The sequence below is a fragment of the Sinocyclocheilus rhinocerous genome, unplaced genomic scaffold (genome assembly GCF_001515625.1).
Source record: "Sinocyclocheilus rhinocerous isolate Xijiao unplaced genomic scaffold, SAMN03320098_v1.1 scaffold229, whole genome shotgun sequence".
NCBI lineage: Eukaryota > Metazoa > Chordata > Actinopteri > Cypriniformes > Cyprinidae > Sinocyclocheilus > Sinocyclocheilus rhinocerous.
Window position 1 is genome coordinate 488103 of NW_015635757.1, and position 21097 is coordinate 509199.

General features: G+C 37.1%; 1 protein-coding gene across 1 annotated transcript; it reads left to right on the forward strand.

The window, feature by feature from the left end:
* The first annotated feature begins 906 nt into the window (after positions 1–906).
* On the forward strand, positions 907–2953 carry dand5 (DAN domain family, member 5). The gene is made up of 2 exons (XM_016561938.1): positions 907–1389; positions 2678–2953. Exons 1-2 carry the CDS (start codon positions 907–909, stop codon positions 2951–2953), a joined length of 759 nt encoding a protein of 252 aa, XP_016417424.1.
* The last annotated feature ends 18144 nt before the right edge of the window (positions 2954–21097 follow it).

Genomic DNA, 21097 nt, shown 5'->3' on the forward strand with positions numbered 1-21097 from the left:
TTCTGGAGAAAGATTTTGCTACATCAGGTGTGGTAAATCCTTTTCTTAAATAAAGAAGTCCCTTTGTTGCTAGCTATTCCCTTGGGAAAGTTTTTTTTCCAAAGGGATTATTAAAGGTCGTAAATATGATTCAGACCACTTGTCATGTACAGTGCGCCTGAGGAAACACTTGACACTTGAGCTCAACATCTGACTGTTTGAACTTCAGGTGAGCAAGAGCTTCAGTAGCCGTGAGAAATAAACCATTTATTTAGCCATAAACACTAAAGTGATTATTGAAATGTGATTATTGTGCATAATGGTTTTTCATTGTGAAATTAGAACAATTTCGTAAGCGTATTAGTATTAATGTTCTTGTTTTATAGAAATAAATTTTGGTCAATTTAGTCTATTTTCGTATAACGAATAAATAAATAGCCTACATAGGCTACATTGGCTTAATAAGAGTGCATCGATGCTGCTTAAGTTGTCAAATGAAGACTAAAATAAAAATGTAGGCCTACTGATATGAAAAAAAGTGAAAAGCTCACAACAGCAAAGCCTTTCAGTTCCCACGGCATGATATGAAGAGATGAAAGGTGCACTTGTCACTACTTCACGAAAACTCACCTGTCACTCACAGCCATTATTCAGACAGGTAGGCTACAATAGCTAAGCTATTTAAATAATAAATAGCTATAATAAAGCAATGATGACCAATCATCAAAGAACCCGTTGAGAGAATATAATGGTCAGCTCTGGCTCCATGTCCACAACGACAGCAAGGTGACCATACGGGACCTTGAACCGCGAGATTTCTCAACAAGCGACTTTCTTCAGCGATTTTTTCGTGAGCGGCAGTGGAAGAAAATAAATCGAATTTCGAACCCTACAGGCTAGTGTGTAACATTCTCTAATTCAGCAAAAATGACGTTTCAAATCAGCTTTTTTATTCTGTTGTCAGTGGTCACTTTGGTTGGCGCTTTTTCCCCTCGCAGCGTCTTTCAGCGGGACTTTCACCGACACGTCGCGAAAGATTTTGAATCTTCCGGGAACGGACCAGACGAACCGCTTCGGGGTTCTGTCAGAGTTGTCAAACTAAGCCCTCATTTTCTGCGACGGGCCGCCGGTAGTCACGTGTCGTCCACAAACTCACCGAGTCGAGGCGCGTTTCCCGCTTTTTTGGTCCTCGGACGTCCCGGTCCGTCAGTCCTGTCCCATAACAAACCTGCGGCCCTGCTCCCTCAGGTGAGCGCGAGCAGCACCAACGCAGACGCCAGGAGGAAACAGGGTCTGGAGATGTGGCAGAAAGTGATGCACAAAAGCGAGCGAAGCAAAGAGGCCGTGGCGCTACGTATCAATCCCAAAGACACGAGCAAACAGAGCTGTGCCGCAGTGCCCTTCACACAGGTACGCAGACGCCAGGAGGAAACAGGGTCTGGAGATGTGGCAGAAAGTGATGCACAGAAGCGAGCGAAGCAAAGAGGCCGTGGCGCTACGCATCAATCGCAAAGACACGAGCAAACAGAGCTGTGCCGCAGTGCCCTTCACACAGGTAGCCTACGTTCATTCATTCATTCATTCATTCATTGTATGTAGGCTATGTATGTATGTATTTTATTTTTTAAAAAGGACGCATTTTATTTCTAATTGATTTTGCAGACGTATTACTGTATTAGCTACACAGGTGCTCAAGGGATTTTCTTATATAGCCTAGGCCTATTTAATATTTAATTAATATATATATTTTTTTTTATACAAATGATCTATTATTAATGAAGTGCTGCCCTATTTGGTACGCACTATAAAAACATAAACTTAAAACCTCAATTTAATTGCTGTCTTCAAAATTTAAGTAGCCTACAATAATAATATAAATCCTGCAGTGATACGTGCATTTGGATTTTCTTATATAGCCTAGGCCTATTTAATATTTAATTAATATATATATATATTTTTATACAAATGATCTATTATTAATGAAGTGCTGCCCTATTTGGTACGCACTATAAAAACATAAACTTAAAACCTCAATTTAATTGCTGTCTTCAAAATTTAAGTAGCCTACAATAATAATATAAATCCTGCAGTGATACGTGCATTGCACTTGTTTGATCACTTCGAATTAAATTTCTGATGGGAAAAAAAAAAAAAACTAAATAAAGAAATACATTTCTGAAAAAAGCATAAAAACACATAGCCTAAAAAAAAATAAAATAAAAATTTGTCTGATGGCGTTTAAAAAGTTAATATTGTGACCAAAGGGAAAATATATAGCTAAACGAGAATTTATAGCCTAAACATAAATAAGCTACATAAAAAGATTATAGGCCTATATAAGAATATGCTAACAATTGAACTAATCATGTGTTTTTTGTTTTTGTTTTTTCCCTATTTACACCGGGTTTTAAAATCAGACTTCAAAATTGCAATTTAGCTTGCGTTGTTTGAAAAACAGGATTTTTTTTTTCATACGAGCGACATGACTGTGTAAACGATAGGCTAAGGATGACTAAATTATTAGCAAGTTGTTATTACCTATTATTGTTATTGCTGTTAGGCTATTATTATTATTAGCATTAAGTATTAACTTGTTTGAAAATGCATGCCTTCATTTAAACGGGTGTGCTAGCCTATTACATCTACTTGCTTGTTTTTGAACCATAGCCTATTTTTCAAAATGACTTTCTGTTCGCAGCGCTTAACGGAGGACGGCTGTGAGACGGTGACCGTTCACAATAATCTCTGCTACGGTCAGTGCAGCTCCATGTTCGTCCCGTCCAGCGGAGAGTCCCGTGGACAGCAAAGAGCGCAGTGCACTCGATGCAGTCCCTCTAAATCGCGCTCTGTGCTCGTACCCCTGCGCTGCGGCACAGAGGTGCGCGAGAGGCGCGTCATGATCGTTGAGGAGTGCAAATGCGAAACAAGCAGTGAAGAGGTCAAAGTTCAGAACACGGAAATGTTTCATTTCTAACAGACATTTTAAAGTTTTTTTTAAAACGTTCTAATATTTAAGTGCACCGATGGTGTGTGTATTTATAAGATTACCAAGCCACATAAATGTGGAAGATTTGTGTTGTGTGGCTGAAGTGTGACCGACATTCGGTTCAGAATGTGTTAAACACGAGTCCTTGGGAATACAGGGAAAATTTTCTGTAAACTGCCGTCTGATATTCAGCGGTATCGTATCTTTGTGTTAACTGAAATGACGGTGCTGCTCTTGAGTTAATTTTTTTTAAAGAATCAGTAATTGTATGGTTACGTGTAATTTCATAGCTTTACCGATAAGTGTCGCTGTTGCATGAATATGATTTCAGCATTTTTTTTAACTTTAGTTTATTCTGTTGTGTTTATAAAGAATTATTTGAATTGAGGTAAATTGAAACACATTGCAACGACAGTAAAAAGTGGCCCGGTTTACTCGACTTCTTCCTACACAGCATTAATCTTGCGGATAAAAGTATAATTTGGTTACACTTTATTTTAAGGTGTCCTTGTTACAGTGTAATTATACCTTTAAGTACCGAGTAATATTAATTAACTACATGTACTTTAACTTACTATATGGTTAGGGTTAGGATTAGGGTTACTTGCATGTAATTATGTATAATTTATTGTTATTATAGCCTAATTGTAAGTATGTAATATGTGTAACAAGGACACCTTAAAATAAAGTGTTACCGTATATTTGTTGTATTTTGTTGAGATGTAGGCTATTTGAGTCTGGTGGCATTATCAGAGAATTTAGTTAAACTGTATATCAGTTTAACTAAATATCAGTTAAACTGTAGCCTATAACTGTACAATCAACAAATAGGCTACCACGCAAAGTGGAACAGTATTCAATGAAAAAAGGTGCTAGATCAATAAAACATCTTAAAGGTCCCATGGCATGAAAATTTCACTTTATGAGGTGAGCCTTTAGCCTATGTGTTTGTTTAAATGCCTCCTAATTCATTTTTATTCATAACAGCAAACTAAGCAACCTACAGAATATGTATGTAGCTTATGTATTCTGTTCTTTGGGCTTGCTATGTATTGTCTGCTAATATAGGCAGTTAGGCTATATATTATTGGAAGTTCAGCAATGGGTTCTATACGTCTAACCTGCATGGGGTAGGCTATAGAAAATACGTATTGATCGTCTTGCATCTTAGGTAAACAATAAAAGCAAGAACCTAGTTTGCTGCTTTAATGAGACTATCTTTTAACATCAAAATGCACTTTAAGTGTTAAGTCTCTGCTGCTGCCTATATAATCACTCTGTTCAAAACTGTGGGAATCGTCATCTCCCTATAGGACAGCTGCACTTCAGTCCTGAACATGTCAGAGAAAAATAACAGTTTTATTCATCGATTTTCTGGCACCTGGCTGGAAAAAAGGTCGAGTTTACTCGTCCTATACGAAAAATCGCCGGAGGGAGAACAAGGGGGTGCTTTACATCGCCTTGGCAGTCTGTCAAAACCGCTTCTGCAATTTGCATTGCGCACGAAATTGCCCCCTCCATCTACTCCTCGCGTGTGTTGTGGATTTTACTGGCAGTTCTGGTCTACGTCAGTCTGTGCAGTGCAGTGGTTAATGAGGTAAATTTAAGTAAATTAATAATTTGTTTATTCCAAAGTGGTTCCTCGTGCAACAGATGTGGAGCTTTTTATATAAGTCGCGAAAACGCTTTAGAGGGCGCTGTTGCCATGGCAGCGCTGAACGAGGCGGGGGCTTGTTTTTTTTCTTCTGTATTTGGGCTCACGCTTCGCTCGTGCCAAGAACCAGAGCTTCGGGAAATCTAACCACCGTCGGTAAGCTCGTAAAATGACAACAACGCGAACCCGAGAGCATCCTATTAGGCTACTTGTGTAGGGTTGAGCAAGCAAAGAACGGCGGGAAAATACGCCAGAGAAACGCGCCATTAAAACTGCATTAGAGGAAAGTGGTGTGTGGTTAGTGCGATCGCTAGGTTGACAGGATCGGTTCATAACATTGCAACCCAGGCTGGCATATTGGTGTGATAGGCAACTATGGACATTTGATTAAAGCATTACAAAGAAACAAGCTTTTACCTTTGAAGCTGATATTTGCATGTACAGTGTTTGCATGAACAGCAGTACAAAAACTAGTAGCCTATAACTTGTCACTCAGCCCATCTTATTGTGTTTGTTAAGCCTGGTTTAATATTCAGTCGCCCCGCACATGTCCAGCACTGCGTATCTCCTGAGAGTGGACCAGTTGGACTTTTGCATATTGAACCTTTTTAATAACGTGGCACTGATTGAGGCCTTTGAAATGCAGACTTGGGTCTGAAGCTGGTCCATGGGTGGATGGTGGATTGGTTGGACCTGACAGCTCTAAGCATGGTGAGAGGGGCCGCGTTCCTGCATGCCTCAGGGTCTTTAGTGTGAAATGCCAGGGTAAACTTAGAGATGGTACGGTTGCAATGATATGGATGTGGCACGGACGCCCAGGAGCAGCTGGGCAAGGTTGGCACATGATTGCCATTGGGAGTTTGTGCCGCAGGGCACCGCCAGCTTCCAGTGCTTCAGTTGAATCATACAATTCTCCATTGAAATTGTACATTGAGTTGCCTTCACTTCACGTCCAACCTGTAAAACCCAAAGCAGCTGTATGTAAAAGCACACAGGGCCAGGGTTTTTATAGATCACATTAATTCACAGTGTATGGTAGCAAGTTAGCTAACTGTATCTAACGCTGAAGAACGGGCAGAGAAAAACTCTCTATCTTTAGAAGAAACTGAAGGAATAATTCACTTAAATGCAAACTGTGTATTTACTTACCCGCAGGTTGTTCCATTTCCAAGTTGTTGTTGTTTTTTTCAATGGAACACAAAAGGAAAAATGGAAAAGCTTTTTATGCCTCTGTCAAAGAGCTCCAAAAATACATAAAACACTATAAAAGTATCATAAAGTTATAGACAATGTGACTTGCGTTACACATATTCTGAAGCCAATATGCAGGATCTCAAGATTGCAAGACAAAGCAAGTTTATTTATGTGGCACATTTCATACACAATTTTAATTCGAGTCGAGTTTAAAGTTCCATTTATGAACACAAAAAAGTAAGAAAATCTGCCTTTTAAAATAGATTAAAATATATTTAAATACAAGGCCATAATTGCAGTTTATGTTCATTCACAGAATCCGGTTACTGTAAAAGCCTCACTTTAATTTCTCATTCACTCTCATGTACATGCACAAATGCATGCGACTTTGACCTGTGGAATGTGCAAACATATTAATTAGACATTATAGATTAAAGCCTGTGAGATGCAGTTGATGTCACATAGCAACTCTAATTGCATTAATTAGGGTAATTAAGGCCAGACATTTGGCGAAAGCATCTTGTGTAGCCCTGCCTGATGTCATATTTTCCTGTCGTCTGCCTCACCGTGCCATGTTTCCGAGCTCAGCGTCCATGTGTGCCGGTGTCTGCTGACATCAGGATAACTGTGTTCATTTACCCTGAGAGAGCAGGAGACATACGCTCTGTTACGGCGCCTAGTGAGCTGCCTACATAGCCCGTATTTTAAGGCATCATATGTGTGTTTCCAACATGAAGGCTGTTCCAGAATGTAGGCAGTGTAATTCTGCTGACTTACATATGTATTTTTCAAAATGCAGTCAGACAATGCTCTGTAATGAACACAGAGAAAAAATAATTCAAGATGGCAGACAAAAACAAAGCATTGATGAAAAATGGTCCATGGTCCATCTATGGTTTCATGAAGAACCTTTATCATCCACGGAACCTTTCCATTGCACAAAGGTTTCTTATAATGGTAAAAAAAGATCTTTAGGTTATTAAAATGCTCTTCACGCTTAGAAAAAAAATGAGTTCTTGTAAAAACTGATCTCTGAAAGGTACTTTAGCAGACAAAAAATGGTTCTTCTGTGGCATTGCTTTGAAAATCTTGACTTGTAACCTTTATTTTTCAGAGTGTGGGCAGTAAACAGCAAGGCTGCTCACAATGATTTGGAACAGATGCATAGAAATGTAGCTACTGTAAAACATTAGATTCTAGTGTCTGGGAGAGAAAATATATAAAAATAAAAAATTTAAAAAAAGAAGAAGAAGATACAAAGTGGAGAAATTATTAATTTCTTCCAGGAATGTATGCCAGGTTTTAATGGGGAGAAGCTCATTATTTGTCTTTTCCTCAACTTTCGACACATGGCTTTTGAGTGCAAAAGGGGAAAGAGGAAAAGGAAATGGAATTCTCTTTAAGAATTCATCACTCTCAGAGATGCAGGAAGTGCCCGTGGGAGCCATTTTGTTTCTCAAATTGTGCTGAGCGGAGTGCAGCGAAGAGAGAAAATCTGGGCACAGTTGAGCGTGCATTCTGAATGTCACTCAGACTCCAGAGAGTCTCTAATTGATTTGGGACTTTGATTCTTCGCTCATTTCGAGAACACAATGCTCAGAGAGTGGGAGTGAGCAACACAGCTGTAAGCTTTTAAATGTCTTGTGTTAAACATGGCACAGATGCCGTGCAAAACTTTTTTTAAAGAGCTGTGAGAATGTGGCAGTGTTTGGCCAATATGCAGTACATAGTATGTACACTCTTAAAAATAAAGTTTTTTTTATTGGCACCTATGGTTCCGTGAAGAACCTTCAAAATCCATTGGAGCTTTCCATTCCACAAATGCTTCTTAACAGTGGGAAAAGTTTCTTCAGAAATTAAAGTATTATAAAGTATTAAAATGTTCTTCACAGTAAGAAAACTTAGGTTCTTTTAAGAACTGTTGATTGAAATGTTCTTTGGGGAACCCAAAATGGTTCTTCTATGGCATCGCTGCAAAAACCTCCTTTTGGAACACAGTTTTATCTGTTTAGTAAAACTTTCGTACAGTAACATTAATAGAACTTTCATTCAAAGTTGTCTGGTCTTTAATAATGTCTGTGAAACGTCAGCACAAACATGTTAATTATACTTTTTACTTTTTTTCTTTTAAACGTCGTTATACTTGTTTCGGAACATTCAGAGATTATTCAAAAATAACGTTACCTTATATTTGCAAAATAAAAAGTCCAATGTTTCCTCAATTTCTGTAACCTTTGCATAACCAAGAAAAAAAAAACTAGAGGTTTTGAATGCTCAGAGAACATTCAGGAATAACATTTCTGACTTAATTGGAACTTTAGCAAAACATTCTTAGAACATATTTTTGTTAGACGCTAGTATTCCATTTCAAACACAACTTGTGACTTTAAAATCAAAAGAAAAGTCACTTTGCATGATGAAGTGAAGGACTGGATGTGAATTTGTAGCCAAATAGAAAGAAAATAAAAGGTCTAAATGTGTGAAATGAAACGTTCGAGAGATTCTGGCCTGCTTTATTGCTGGATTTCATCCGTCCGCTGTGCCTAACTCTGCTGGCCAGGCTGGAGCAATCGTTCCACCAGCCTTGCACTGTCTGCATAAAGATAAATGAGACAATTAGAGCTTCTCTGTTATCAATTAAACATCCAGGACGGCTGTTTTACATCAAACACTGCAATTGCGATTCACTGTGAATCCAGATTCTTTTGTTCAGACTCCCATCGGGCACCAATCTAAACTGAGAATGCCAGTTTTAGGTAAATTGTTTTTTTGGACATTGTTATTCGATTTTCATGGCCAATTTCAAATGTTTTGGGATCTTTTTGTGCTTTGTTTTGGTTTTGCTACTGTGATTGCCTAGAATTCAAGCTCCCCCACACACACACATGCACACAGAAAGCGTATATACGGAAGTGGGAGAGGGGTCTCGGGCTACAATTTAGGGGGTGCAGGTGGCGCTAAGCCGGTATGGGCTCTGCCCGCTGTCCCTGCACGATGCCAGCGTGCTGCATGCATACACACACATACACAGATGATGCCAATACCATCTGTCATCGGTGAGAACATCTGCAGCTCAAGGTGCCCTTGTCACCCATAGTTAAAGTAACGATAGGGAGAGAGAAAATACAGATCTCATTAGGATCAAGCAAAATGCAACACAGCTGAAATAAACCTATACATCATGTTTCGGGAATTTCAATTTTACTTTTTGTGTTCGCTTTCATAAAGCTGACCAATTCAACCCTGTTACAAAAGTCACTGTAAGATACATGACCAAACTATTTTATTTATAGGAAATATAATTTTATCAATAAACCAAACAAACCAGAATGCTGTCCCATTCTAGCTAGCCACTATGGACTGAAATCTTAATTCATTTGGACTTAATTCAGACTAAATCTGGTCATTGTTTTATTATTATTATTATTATTATTAGGATGTTTGCAAAAGCTTCCACTTCACAAATGTCCCTATATTTTACTATCAGACTTGAAGACAGATATGCAAATATGAAGTAAAACTATAATATTTAGTTCCATCCTTTAAAAAAAAAGAAATTAGTAAAGTTTATTAATGTTTACTATCATGTATTACCTTACATAGATACACTATAGTAAGTCTATAATAATGATTTATGATTTAGAGCGGTCAGGACGGATTTCCCAGGAAACTAGGCTACATCTTTCCGTCATTCGTCAGCGTGTGTTCTACAACATGTTCCTATAAAGAAGTTCCGGCTTCTATAACGTGTGTATGGTGTAGAGAAACATATATATATATAGAGAGAGAGAGTATGTAGAGAAAGGTCCAGTAGCGTATTTTTAGGATATCTGTCTTTTTCTTTTTTCCTTTATTTATAGACCCCAACTTACATAATTAACTAAAGCCTTAGTGTTAAACCAAGTAACCTGCAGTTTAATGCTTTAACTGCCAGAGGGCTATACATTGAACAACGAATGTCTTTAAATTACATTAAAAAATACAATAATTAAGATGAATGAAATACAAATGAATAAATTATGTTTTGTTTAATATATAATTAACTTCTGGGAACAATTTATCTAATCAAAACAACAACTAAAATCATATGCACACTTCCTTTTAGGCATACTTTGTCAATGCATTCTTTTGGAAGGTTCTTAGTTTTTTGTTCTGTTCCTGTTTTTTGTTCCTTTAGAAACACAGATGGTTGCTTTTTCATCTCTCTATCTCACACACTGCCTCCCACCATCCGACAGGTGCAGAATAAACACTCACACACACACATGCAGACATTATCAATGACATACGTCTCTTGAGAATGACAGTAGTCCAGGGCATTAAGACTCTGCCAGGCTGAGTTTGGCTCTGTATGGTGAGTCTTTTGATAGAAACACCTGCAAGATGGCTGAGTTTATCTGTCTTTAACGCCTCTCCTGTCTTTGGCACGCACTCAATAACACGTTGGAGACAGGAAAAACAGAGGAGAGGGGGCTTTTATTCTGCTTAAGGTTAAGTGATCAGTAGGACTGTATGTGTGTGATGGGGGTTTTAGGCCTGAATACATACGCTCTCATATTCGCGCCTCCTGATTAAGTGTTTATATGTTTTTGTACGTGGATATGTGTATATATGAAGTGTGTGTGAAGCAGATGGCATGGCTGGGTAACTATGCCAGTCTCTCAGATATATTCAGTGTTGTGCTCCATCTGTGACCCTGCATGCCAAGACCTGGCCTGACCCTAAATCTATCTATCTAGGTGTATATAAATGACATTTTTACGTTCCCTTGTTTTAATGATATTATTTTTCTTTCTTTCTTTTTCTTTTAACTTATTAAAATCGTCTTGAACACTTTTCACAATTTCTTCATAATAGTTTTTGTCCTAATTTTTAAATACCTTTAACCAGTTATTATTACTTTGTTGTCCTAGACCCAGATTTTCAGTCATAAACTCTGAAAATCTATTGTCAAATAAATGATATGTTTAATAAAGAGTAAAATAAAAACAAACCATAATTAATATTCATTTTGTATGGTTTTAAATAATTTTCTTATATTTTCAAATGAATGTCCATGTTCTGTGTATAATACTAATTAGTATAATAATTTCCCTATACGTTGAATTATTGTTTAATTATGTTTTTTCTGTTGTTGGTGTACCTGGTTATCAAGAGGGAAAAAACCAGCGTCTGTGAAAATCTTGAATTGAAAAATATGATATGTGGAAAAAACAAACAAACAACAAAAAAAAACAAAGACAAATTAAGGTAAACTTGTGAACAAAATATTTTTGTTTTTCCAATCAAACTAATTTTGCTAAACTATGCAAATAGTGTGAAAATATTATTTAAATTATGTGTATTTAGGATAACCTACACATGTGAGTTATGAGAAAAACCTTTTAAATCACAGAATTCTATTAAACAAAATTTAAAATTTGAGATTGACATCTAATGTTGCTCATCGTTGTTAAAATGAGTGAGAATGTGAAAAGTGTTGTAAGAGTTTCTTATTCTTCTTTTCTACTTAGTAAATCCACAGAAGTCCATAAAAAGAACCCAAATATGAAACTAATCAGCAGATAGCCTAACAGTTTGACTTCCTTAAGTAGAAAACGTTTCCAATTTTATATCTTACATAAGGTAGCCCATATAAGGCCACGATATAGAAAAATAACAACATACATGACGATTTAAAAAAAAAAAAACTATTTTAAAGGGGTTTGGACTCGAATCCTGAAAAGTGTCACGTGATTGCATTTGCCGCATCTTTCCCGCCGGAACCACGCGGCGGCGGCGCAGGAGTCAACAGGTGCAGAGGACCCGCGGTAAGTCTTGACATTTTTGGTCAAAGAGTGGCTTGTAGAGCTCAGTTTTCTCCATCGTTCTCCCCACAGTGAATCTAAAGGCCTGAGACGTGCAGAGTTCAGCTATTTGTTGTTCAAAGGTGTTATTAACCAGTGTCGCTTAATTCCTGCTGTCGTCGAGAAAGCTAAACTTCCAAGTCTGCCACGATTAGCTGCGGGGAGTAAATAAAGCGCTAGTTTAGTCAGTCACTCTTGACTATATCAAAACTCGGTGTAGCTTGTCTGGAATAAGTTAATTAGATTACTTTAGTTACATAACCATTCTCCGTTGAATTTAAGCTTTGTACAAAAAAAAAAAAACCTAAAAGAAATTATACACTTTTATTTATTAATATAAATAGTCGAATGTTTTATTAAACCCATGAATCCACTAGAGGGCGCCAAATACTATTTTGAAAAGAGGAGTTGTCACAGATAACCTAGGCTACTAACAAGAAGCTACAAAACAAGCAGAAAAATGTCACCTCGTCTCCATTTATGATTTAAGATATTCTAACAAATGAGTGTACTTTCTGTGAACATGTATGACTATACTTGTGAGGGACAATTTAAAAAAAAAATCGCTATTTGGAGCTCTCATAAATCTGTCAAACCATGTTTTACTTTAAATCTACTGATGTCAGCAGGTTTGTTAGAGGGTTAAACTGGGCTTTAGCATATGCAATCACCATCAAACACAAAATTTGCATCTGCTGTATGAGATGTCGTCACTGATGAAACATCCATGTGAATGTTGCACCCTCCTGTTCTGCTTAAGTTCATAATGTTTGGAGAGACCGCCATGTATGTGTAAAAAATCATTTAAAATATATTTTCCATTTATATATTTTTTTATAAGGTTGCCTTTATTGAAAAGACCCAGCAGACAGATATTTCTGAAGATTTAATCTTCTTTTATATAATAAAATATATGCAAAATAGTTTCTGTTTGCAGTCAATTTGACCAGCAAAAATATATTGTTGAAAAATGCGATAGTACAACATTTGAATATTGAAAGATATTTGAGAACTATACTTAAGTCTGTTTGTTTGAGCAGAAATGGCTGTTAAGTCTCTCAGACAATAAACAGTATATGAGGAGTATATATACACATATGTTTTAGGTGAAAAGGTTTATGAAAGTAGAAGAAATCTTGGTATGACCCTGTAAAAGTTGAACAAGCTTAAATTTAAAGCTTTTTGATGTTGTAAGGTGCTGTTGATTGTGTGGTAGCTAATATAATGCAGCCTAGTATTTTCAACATTCTGGGCATCTAGAGTGCCTGAGACTTAAAGGAACCTGGCATCGGTTTTTACAGCACACACACACACACACACACACACACACACACAATAGTCTGCTTTATAAGGTGCCCACGATACCATGGCAACCCCCATGTTCTCAGAGAGAAAGGATACCGTATGCCAAATAAATGCCATGGTAACTTAAAAAGGAACAACATGTTGCCCAGCAACCTTTGAAAGTTATTAAGGGAAATAAGTGGGTACAGAGAAATTGATAGGGTGTTAAAAAGAGACGGGGGAGGGGGGAAGAGAAACAAACACGGAGAAAGAAATCTGACATTTTAGTGTATCCTTTTTTCTGGGCCAAATTGCTTCATTGTATCAACTAATGCTGTGATTCTGTAATCAGGCCATGATTAAATATGTGTGTGTGGACACAATTACTCATTTGTGGTAATCAGCAAAGTTATTGTATATCATACATTGTTGGAGTTTCATACGTTTCCCAACAGAGCCTCCCAGAGGTCTTATTACAGAATGTTTACGACTGCGTCGTAGAGCTGCACGATTAATCGAATGCGATTGTCATGTGCATTTTGTTAGTAATGCCGGTTCTGTAATCAGCAGTAAATCATCATCACGTGCTTTCAAAATATACTTTATTTTAATGAAAATTATAATAATATAACTCCGATAAACCATACCATTGTCATAATCGTGTGTTTATTAGTCACGTTGAATCACTGAAAGCAGTTGAATCTTGTTTATTCAGCTGCAGCTATAGGCATTTTCTGGGTTTCTTCTGCGAGGCGTATTTGGAGTTTCAGCGCGAGAGCGCCCTCTGGCCTTCGGATGGAGATTTACTGCTGATCACAGAACCGTGCTTCACTGAAAGATACGCATGACAATTGCAGCTTCTGTCGATTCGCGATTTCGATTCCATTTCGATTTATCGTGCAGCCCTACGTGTATGCATGTAAAATCAGGGATTTTCAAACTTTGAAAAAAAAAAAAAATTGTTATGCTGATGCCCCCATTGTAATTGGACAGCCTGCTATATATTTTCATGTATAGAGATCCATTTATAATATTGTAAGAAATTGTGTGGTATTGTAAAGAGAATGTTTCCAAAATTAAATTATACGAAATCCAAGACACGGTAATAAATATTATATTATATAAAAAATATTAATTCTGCATTAAACTGAAAACAGCATAATCCATACCAAAAATACCTTTTTTCTACCTAATATTACATTCGACAATAACTTTTAGTTCTGTAATTTTTATAGAGCTTTTCATAAATATCATCCCAAACTTAGAACAATGTATTCAAACTGTCTATAAACATACATTACCTTTCAAAAGTTAGGTACCAGTAAGATTTAAAAAAAAAAGAATACTACTTTTATTAATGTATTAAATTGATTTTGAATGTTTATAATCTTACAAAATTTTTCTATTTCAAATAAGTGCTGCTCTTTTGAACTTCATCAAAAAATCCTGAAAAAAAGAATCCTGTTTTCACAAAAAATACTATGCAGCATTGATAATGGATTCAACATTAATAATAATAAGAAACATTTCTTGAACAGCAAATCAGCATATTAGTATGATTTCTGAAGGATCATGTGACACTGAAGACTGGAGGAATGATACTAAAAATTCAGCTTTGCATCACAGGAATAAATTACATTTTAACATTCAAATAGGAAACAGTTATTTTAAATTGTAATATTTAACCATTTATTTTTTAACTGTATACTGTATTTTGGATCATATAGCTTTGAGCATCAGAGACTTATTTAAAAAAAAAAAAAACATTAAAACAACTTAATAACCCCAAACTTTTAGACTTATAATAGTTTAATTATTTAAATAGCAGATTCATATTTATCTTTTTTCCTGTTGAAACATTTTAATTTTCTCAAATTTTTGCACCCCTTGCAGTCCCCCTCGGGGTCTGCTTACAACAGTTTGAAAACCCTATATGAAAGCAACTTCATTACTCTGTGTTGGTTAAATTTGGTGTGTATTTACATGTATGTGCTTGCCAGACACTTTCTTATCAGAGCTCCGGTGAAGAAAGTGCATTTGTTGTGGTGTGATGATTGCTGGAGCTGATAGCTGGGGAAGCAATTTGAGCAGCAAGACAAAACCACAGCATGCTAATAAGAATGTAATTCCAACAAGACTGTAACGCGGCACAATAAAGGAATTTTTTTAAATTTTTTATTATGCAATAGAAGAACAACAAATACAATTACAAAGACAAGTAAGAACAACAAAAGGAAGTGTCATGCTTTGTGAATTTCCAAACCTATATGTTTGCGTCTCCCGTCTCTCTCTGTGCCTGTGGTTGTATCTTTCCATATAGCCTGGAGTGATATGGGCTTGGTGCCCGCTCTCAGCTCTCTTTGTGTGTGTGTGTGTGTGTGTGTGTGTGTGTGTGTGTGTCCGTTGAGGCGCGGGCAGATTAGACCAAGAACTGCTGCCACAAAAGCGCCCTGTCTAGTGCTCTTTAATTCCTCTAAATTAGCACCTCGCGCCAGGCACTTTACACACTCGCGCACACACTTGAGCAGTGCCATGCTTTTAACTGCCTTGATAATCACAGCGTCAACTAATAGTCTTTCTCTCACACTTTTCTTGCTCGCGCACACAGACCCTCTCACACGTTTTCACTAACTCTTGGCGTCAGAGGAGTTTTTTCTGTCCTGTGAGACGCGGCTCTCAGTTAGCGGCTAATGTGAAGCTGATAGCGCCGTACGCTCTGATGCCCTTTAATTCACTTACCAGTGCTGAACTAACACAATACCCCCGTAGCTACAACGAGCCAAAGTCTCAAATCCTTTTAACCCATACATTGTGTTAAAACACAATCTGACCCGCGGCTGAAAGGCGTCCTGCTGCAAGGTGGATTTTGAAGAAGAGGCTGGTTTAGTGAATTTGGTTGTTTGTACTAATACTGGCAGACCATAGAGGGCGCTAGTATCTCTCTATCTATCTATCTATCTATCTATCGTTTTTTTGCAAATTATGCAGTTAATGCTCAATATCAGTCAGGGTTTTTGCAAGAATATGAAGAGGTTCAAATTTGTCCATAAATGTCTTCAAATAAAAAAAAGATAAACAAGTAGTCTCAAATAATCTCAAATTGTTTGAAAGAATAAGCATGACAACATTTGTATCTGCAATGATCTTGTAAAAAAAATAATGTATTTGCGGGCAGGAAGTTTTTGATTGGGGTGGATGCAGTTTTACGAAGTGTTGCAGTATTTACAGTATTTTAAATTGCAAGACATTGTTGGTCATGTGACCTCAACACAGTGACCCCATGTATATTTTTAAACTAAGCGGCATGCATTGCTTTCAAATAATATTTGTTAAAAGCCCTATTAATATTATTATTATTGATTTAATTATGCATAAAATAATATTAAACTTGTTCCTAAGATATATGCTTGACTCACTCTGTGTGTGTGTGTGTGTGTGTGTGTGAAGCAGGCTGCATGTAGAGATCTATTCACTAATCCCCACTGTCCTCTGCATCTGCACACACACACAGTGCGCTATCTGGGGCAGCAGAAGGTCTGGGCATGAGTTTTGCACTGTTGGCATCACAGCCTGGGCATTGGCACTCATGAAACTGAGAGAAAGCTGGGTGTGGTGTGTGTGTGTCTTAGTATACTAATGAAATTAAAGGAAGTGGCAAGGAAACCATTGACATATAAAATATATATAAAATACACTACGCATAGCATACATACTAAATTACTGTTCATTACACAAGTGACTAAGACAATAGAGAGAAACAGAGAAATGCAGTAAAAGGTAAAGTAATTGATTGTTTGGTTGAGAGACAGTGATAAAACAACACCAGTCATTTCTGTCACAGTTCTATCTGATATTTGTAATCTCTCGCTCTCTGAGAGGGCAGATGCCCAGGTCATCCAGCAACAGCTGGCTCTCCATGTGCTGTGACCAAGTGTTGGAGGGCCTGTGTGTGTGTGGTTTCAGCAAGTCATCATAAATATTCATTGTCCCAGTGAAATTTTATTGCCAAATGTTCTCACTAATGCCAAAGAATTAACTCTTTGTTACTTTTGTCCTCATGCTCTCCTCTCTAGCTCTTTTTTGTCTTTATATTATAACAAAGCTTCTTACGAATAACTACAAAAATCACACACACACACACACACACATATATATATATAAACAAAAAAATTTAAGAAAAGGAAAATACAGAAGCTTTGGAAGTCAATATATTAATATTATTTGTTTTATTGCCATTTTTTTTCTTGTTGCATTTTTAAATGCACATTTTCATATAGGTAAGTGTATGTATTTAATGTATAGTATTGTACAGCCTTTTATAGTACTGCTACTATAGTTTGATTAAAGTCCAAAAGAATTGCCAGTTTCTCGATGTTCATTCTAATGGTACGTGACTCTTCAGACATCTTGGAAGATATCTTTTTCTTTTGACTCTACAGTTGCTGTCAGGAATTCATAAGGTAGAGACAGAAATGGCAATCAGGAATGTTGATATAACAACAGCAGATCAATACAGGTATGGCTCATGCAGAAAAGAATTCTGATTGATATGATTCACTTATTCACTTAATCAGGCCCAGATGGAGAGCTGAAAAGAAAAACAGCTGAAGCTCACAAAATAGAGATGAGAAATGGAGTAAGAACGAAGAGAAGACAACAGAATCTAAACCTGTAAAAGACAGATGGGGAGAGCGAACAGAAGGGCAAAACAAAACAAAAGATGTAAAGGCCAGGGATTTTAAGTGAAGAGAGACTGGTAAGAATAAGAGGGAAAGGGAAAAAACATACACAGAATTCATCAGGCTTCAATTAAACAGGACGTCATCCAAAAAAAAAAAAAATTGTTTAGAACAAAACCCTCCCAGTCAGGAGTCGCAAACTCAACCAAAACTTCAGCTATAAAATGCGTTTATTAAACCAATTCTTGCATTGTTGCACACCAAGTACTGCACTTCAAAGCTACAGTCAGCCAAGAGTAAAACAGCCGTGTTTACACTGTATGCCCTTGAGTAAAATCTGAACAATAGTTGACAATGTGCTACTAGAAAGTAAAACAGAAGAGCACAGTGTGAAAGAACATGGGGGAAAAAACATCTATTTCAGTGTCTTTTTGTTTGTTCGTAATTGAAATTGTTTATTCGCCTGAGACTTTTGAATAGATTTGAAGAGTCAAACAACATTCAGTTTCAAAATTTAAGTGTTACGCAGGTTTTAATCTTAAAATATTTTATCGTATTTTAACCTGATTTTTTTGCCATAAAGATAGCAATGGAAGCAGGCATGGTGTTAAATTGCACAAAATCAGTCAGTATTGGAGGTCATTTTTATTTGTATTATAAAGTTGCATATGTGTGTGCATGAGTCCCTCACTTCAATCTGTCTTTCTACAGTCCTTTCAATCTCCACATAAATCTGACCCCCTGAATGCACACACCACAGTACTGTTGCTGTCCCGCATCCAGCGATCCTCTTTCACACGCCAGTGACCCCCCCCAGCATCTGCCTGAATGCCCTCAGGCAGACCCCAAAGAGCCAAAGTCAACGCCCTCGACTGTTCTACAGTGACCGGAACGGTGGCGCTCACCCAGGAGCCCGACCTCTTGCCCCGCAGACGCTTCCAGAAACGAGGTAACAAGGGCCAACTGAGACAATGAGGACGCTTGCTGTCATCAAACAACTGGTTTGTTGGTCAAGCCCATGCGATGGACCAGTAGGAGGCAAGAAAATTCATAGGCATTGGAACAAGTTTAAAAAAAAATATCTTGAACTAAATTAATTGTTCACAGTGGCTATGTTGGGTTTTGTTGTTGGGTTTTTGCTGTAAGCAGAGGACAGGGAGTTAGCAGCCAGGCATATGCCGTGACACTGGGCGGATATCAGGCCAAACGCCACGGGCAGTGTGCTCAGCTGATAAGGTCACTTTGTGGTGATCCAGTACAACAGAACATGATTTGGCTTTTAAGGAACGTCCTTTGTGAGAGTTACTTGGGGAGAGCTGGTGGTCCCAGGCTTACCTAATCACAAACAGGCCTCGGGTTAAGATTGAACTTTACCATGATTTTTACTATGAGAGTTGTATGAGATGCACCTGGTTTTCAGTGAAGATTACTTTGCTGCAGTGTTGACGTATTTTTGAAGGCCATCCTGGAAGTTAGCATTATCCTGGACAAAAGCCCAATATAATTTTTTGCCGTTTGCTTTTGGATTATTATAGAAAATTAGCTCTGTGTCCAGCAAAGTTATATGTTTTGTTCATCATGATAATCTTAACAAATAAAAACAACTTTTATGAATTTTGAAGCCTATACAAACAAAGCTAGAAGCACAGCCTCGGTTGCATGACTTCAACATCACCATTGAGCTTCGAGCAACTCTTTCAGTCTTTATTTAAAAATCTTTTCCCTAAAAGTTTGAGTTAGAATAGTTTTCTAGAGTGCAATTATAATAATGAGGCTGTGAAAGCATTAGTGTGTAGATGAGTTTTCCCATTCAACATAACATTTAATGTCCCGACAACCTCAGTAGTCTCATTTATCGACTTGTTAGCAACTGCCTTTTTCGAGGCAAGTAAAAGCTTTAAGTATGTTTAGGTATATTTATGTTGTAGAATAAAATGTGAAAATATTTTGAGCTCATGTTTACCACAAACCTTTTAACCAAAAACCCTTTCAAAATACCTATTGACTTGGGATGATGGAACTGGACGTTTCTAGGTTTTGGCCAACAAAAATATGTCATCCCTGCGGCATTCTATAGCTTTACATCTCACCTTTTAGACACCAGATGCTCAGTTAAAGGTTAAATGAGTGCAAAGATTGAGTGCACTACAGTGACCGTGTTATACATTTTACCAGAAAACTATGCAACAATAACAATGTGCTCGTTGTTCGTGGGGCATTATTTCAGTAGTTGCTTACGTAATTGCACTGGAACATGGACACTGTAATGGAAAGTGACACAAATTGAAACACAACTTGAAACATTACGCCCCCGTAGAGGCATTTTTTGGAAAATTTACCCTGCGGTTATAATGCAGGCTGTTTGAGGAAACAGACGTTTTAAAGGAAAGAGAGATTATTAGTGCAAATTCAAGAATGTGTGAGTGGAGAAAAACATTCAATATTTTTGTAGCTCTGCTATGAAAGAATTATAAAGAGGTTTGGGTACAAATGTTGGTCATTTGTATATATTCTGGGAGGCTTGTAAATTTTAATTTAGAGGTAGATTTAGGCTAAAAATTGTATCTTGAGTCACAGCAGTGAACCCTTATTTTGCATCATATTCCTTCTTTGGCATATAATACTGAAAGAAAGAAAGTGAAAAAACACTCTGTTTCAGATTGCTGTAGACCAGGATTCTGCATAAAGATAGGTTATCCGGACCAAAGCGCCATCGCTGTGGTCTGTGGCTTTGCCAGAGTCTGTGGGCTGCCGGGCAAATATACAGCTATCAGACCACGAGGCCTGTGGTGGTCAACCGGAGATAAACGAACCGCTCACCACACACACTGCCTTAAACTGCTGGCTGTCACCTGAGGTGATGCTTTGTAGTGTAATCCTTTTTCTAAAGGTTTGTTGTGGCTGAATCTATTGCATTAAATGTCCTTTCGCTTTCATAATTTAACTTAATTTAAGGTGATGCTTTGTAGTGTAATCCTTTTTCTAAAGGTTTGTTGTGGCTGAATCTATTGCATTAAATGTCCTTTCGCTTTCATAATTTAACATAATTTAACTTAATTTAAATATGCCAGTTTTATTGTATCTATCACAAAAAAAGGTTACACATCAGGAGCCAGCAGCTGAAGTCATTTTAGTAGAAGTTTTTTATTTTTTAGGGAGCGATTTTTTAGCAATGATTTTCTGTCTTATTTGTGACCATACTGTATCTAATATGCTGCAGTGAGAAGTTTATTACAAAAAAGTAATAATTTTAAATAACATTACTTATAGTTTCCATCAAAAGAGCAGTAATTATTATTACATAGCAGTAATTACATTCATTTGAAAAACAGTTTTCACATTTTTTTTTTTTTTTTTAAATAGTACTTTTTTTTTTTTTTTTTCCTGATCAACAATTTATCTTTGGCTTGCCTGAGCTGACAAATAGGTCCTGCACACTGTAAAATTGATGATGATAATAATATAGTTGTATAAC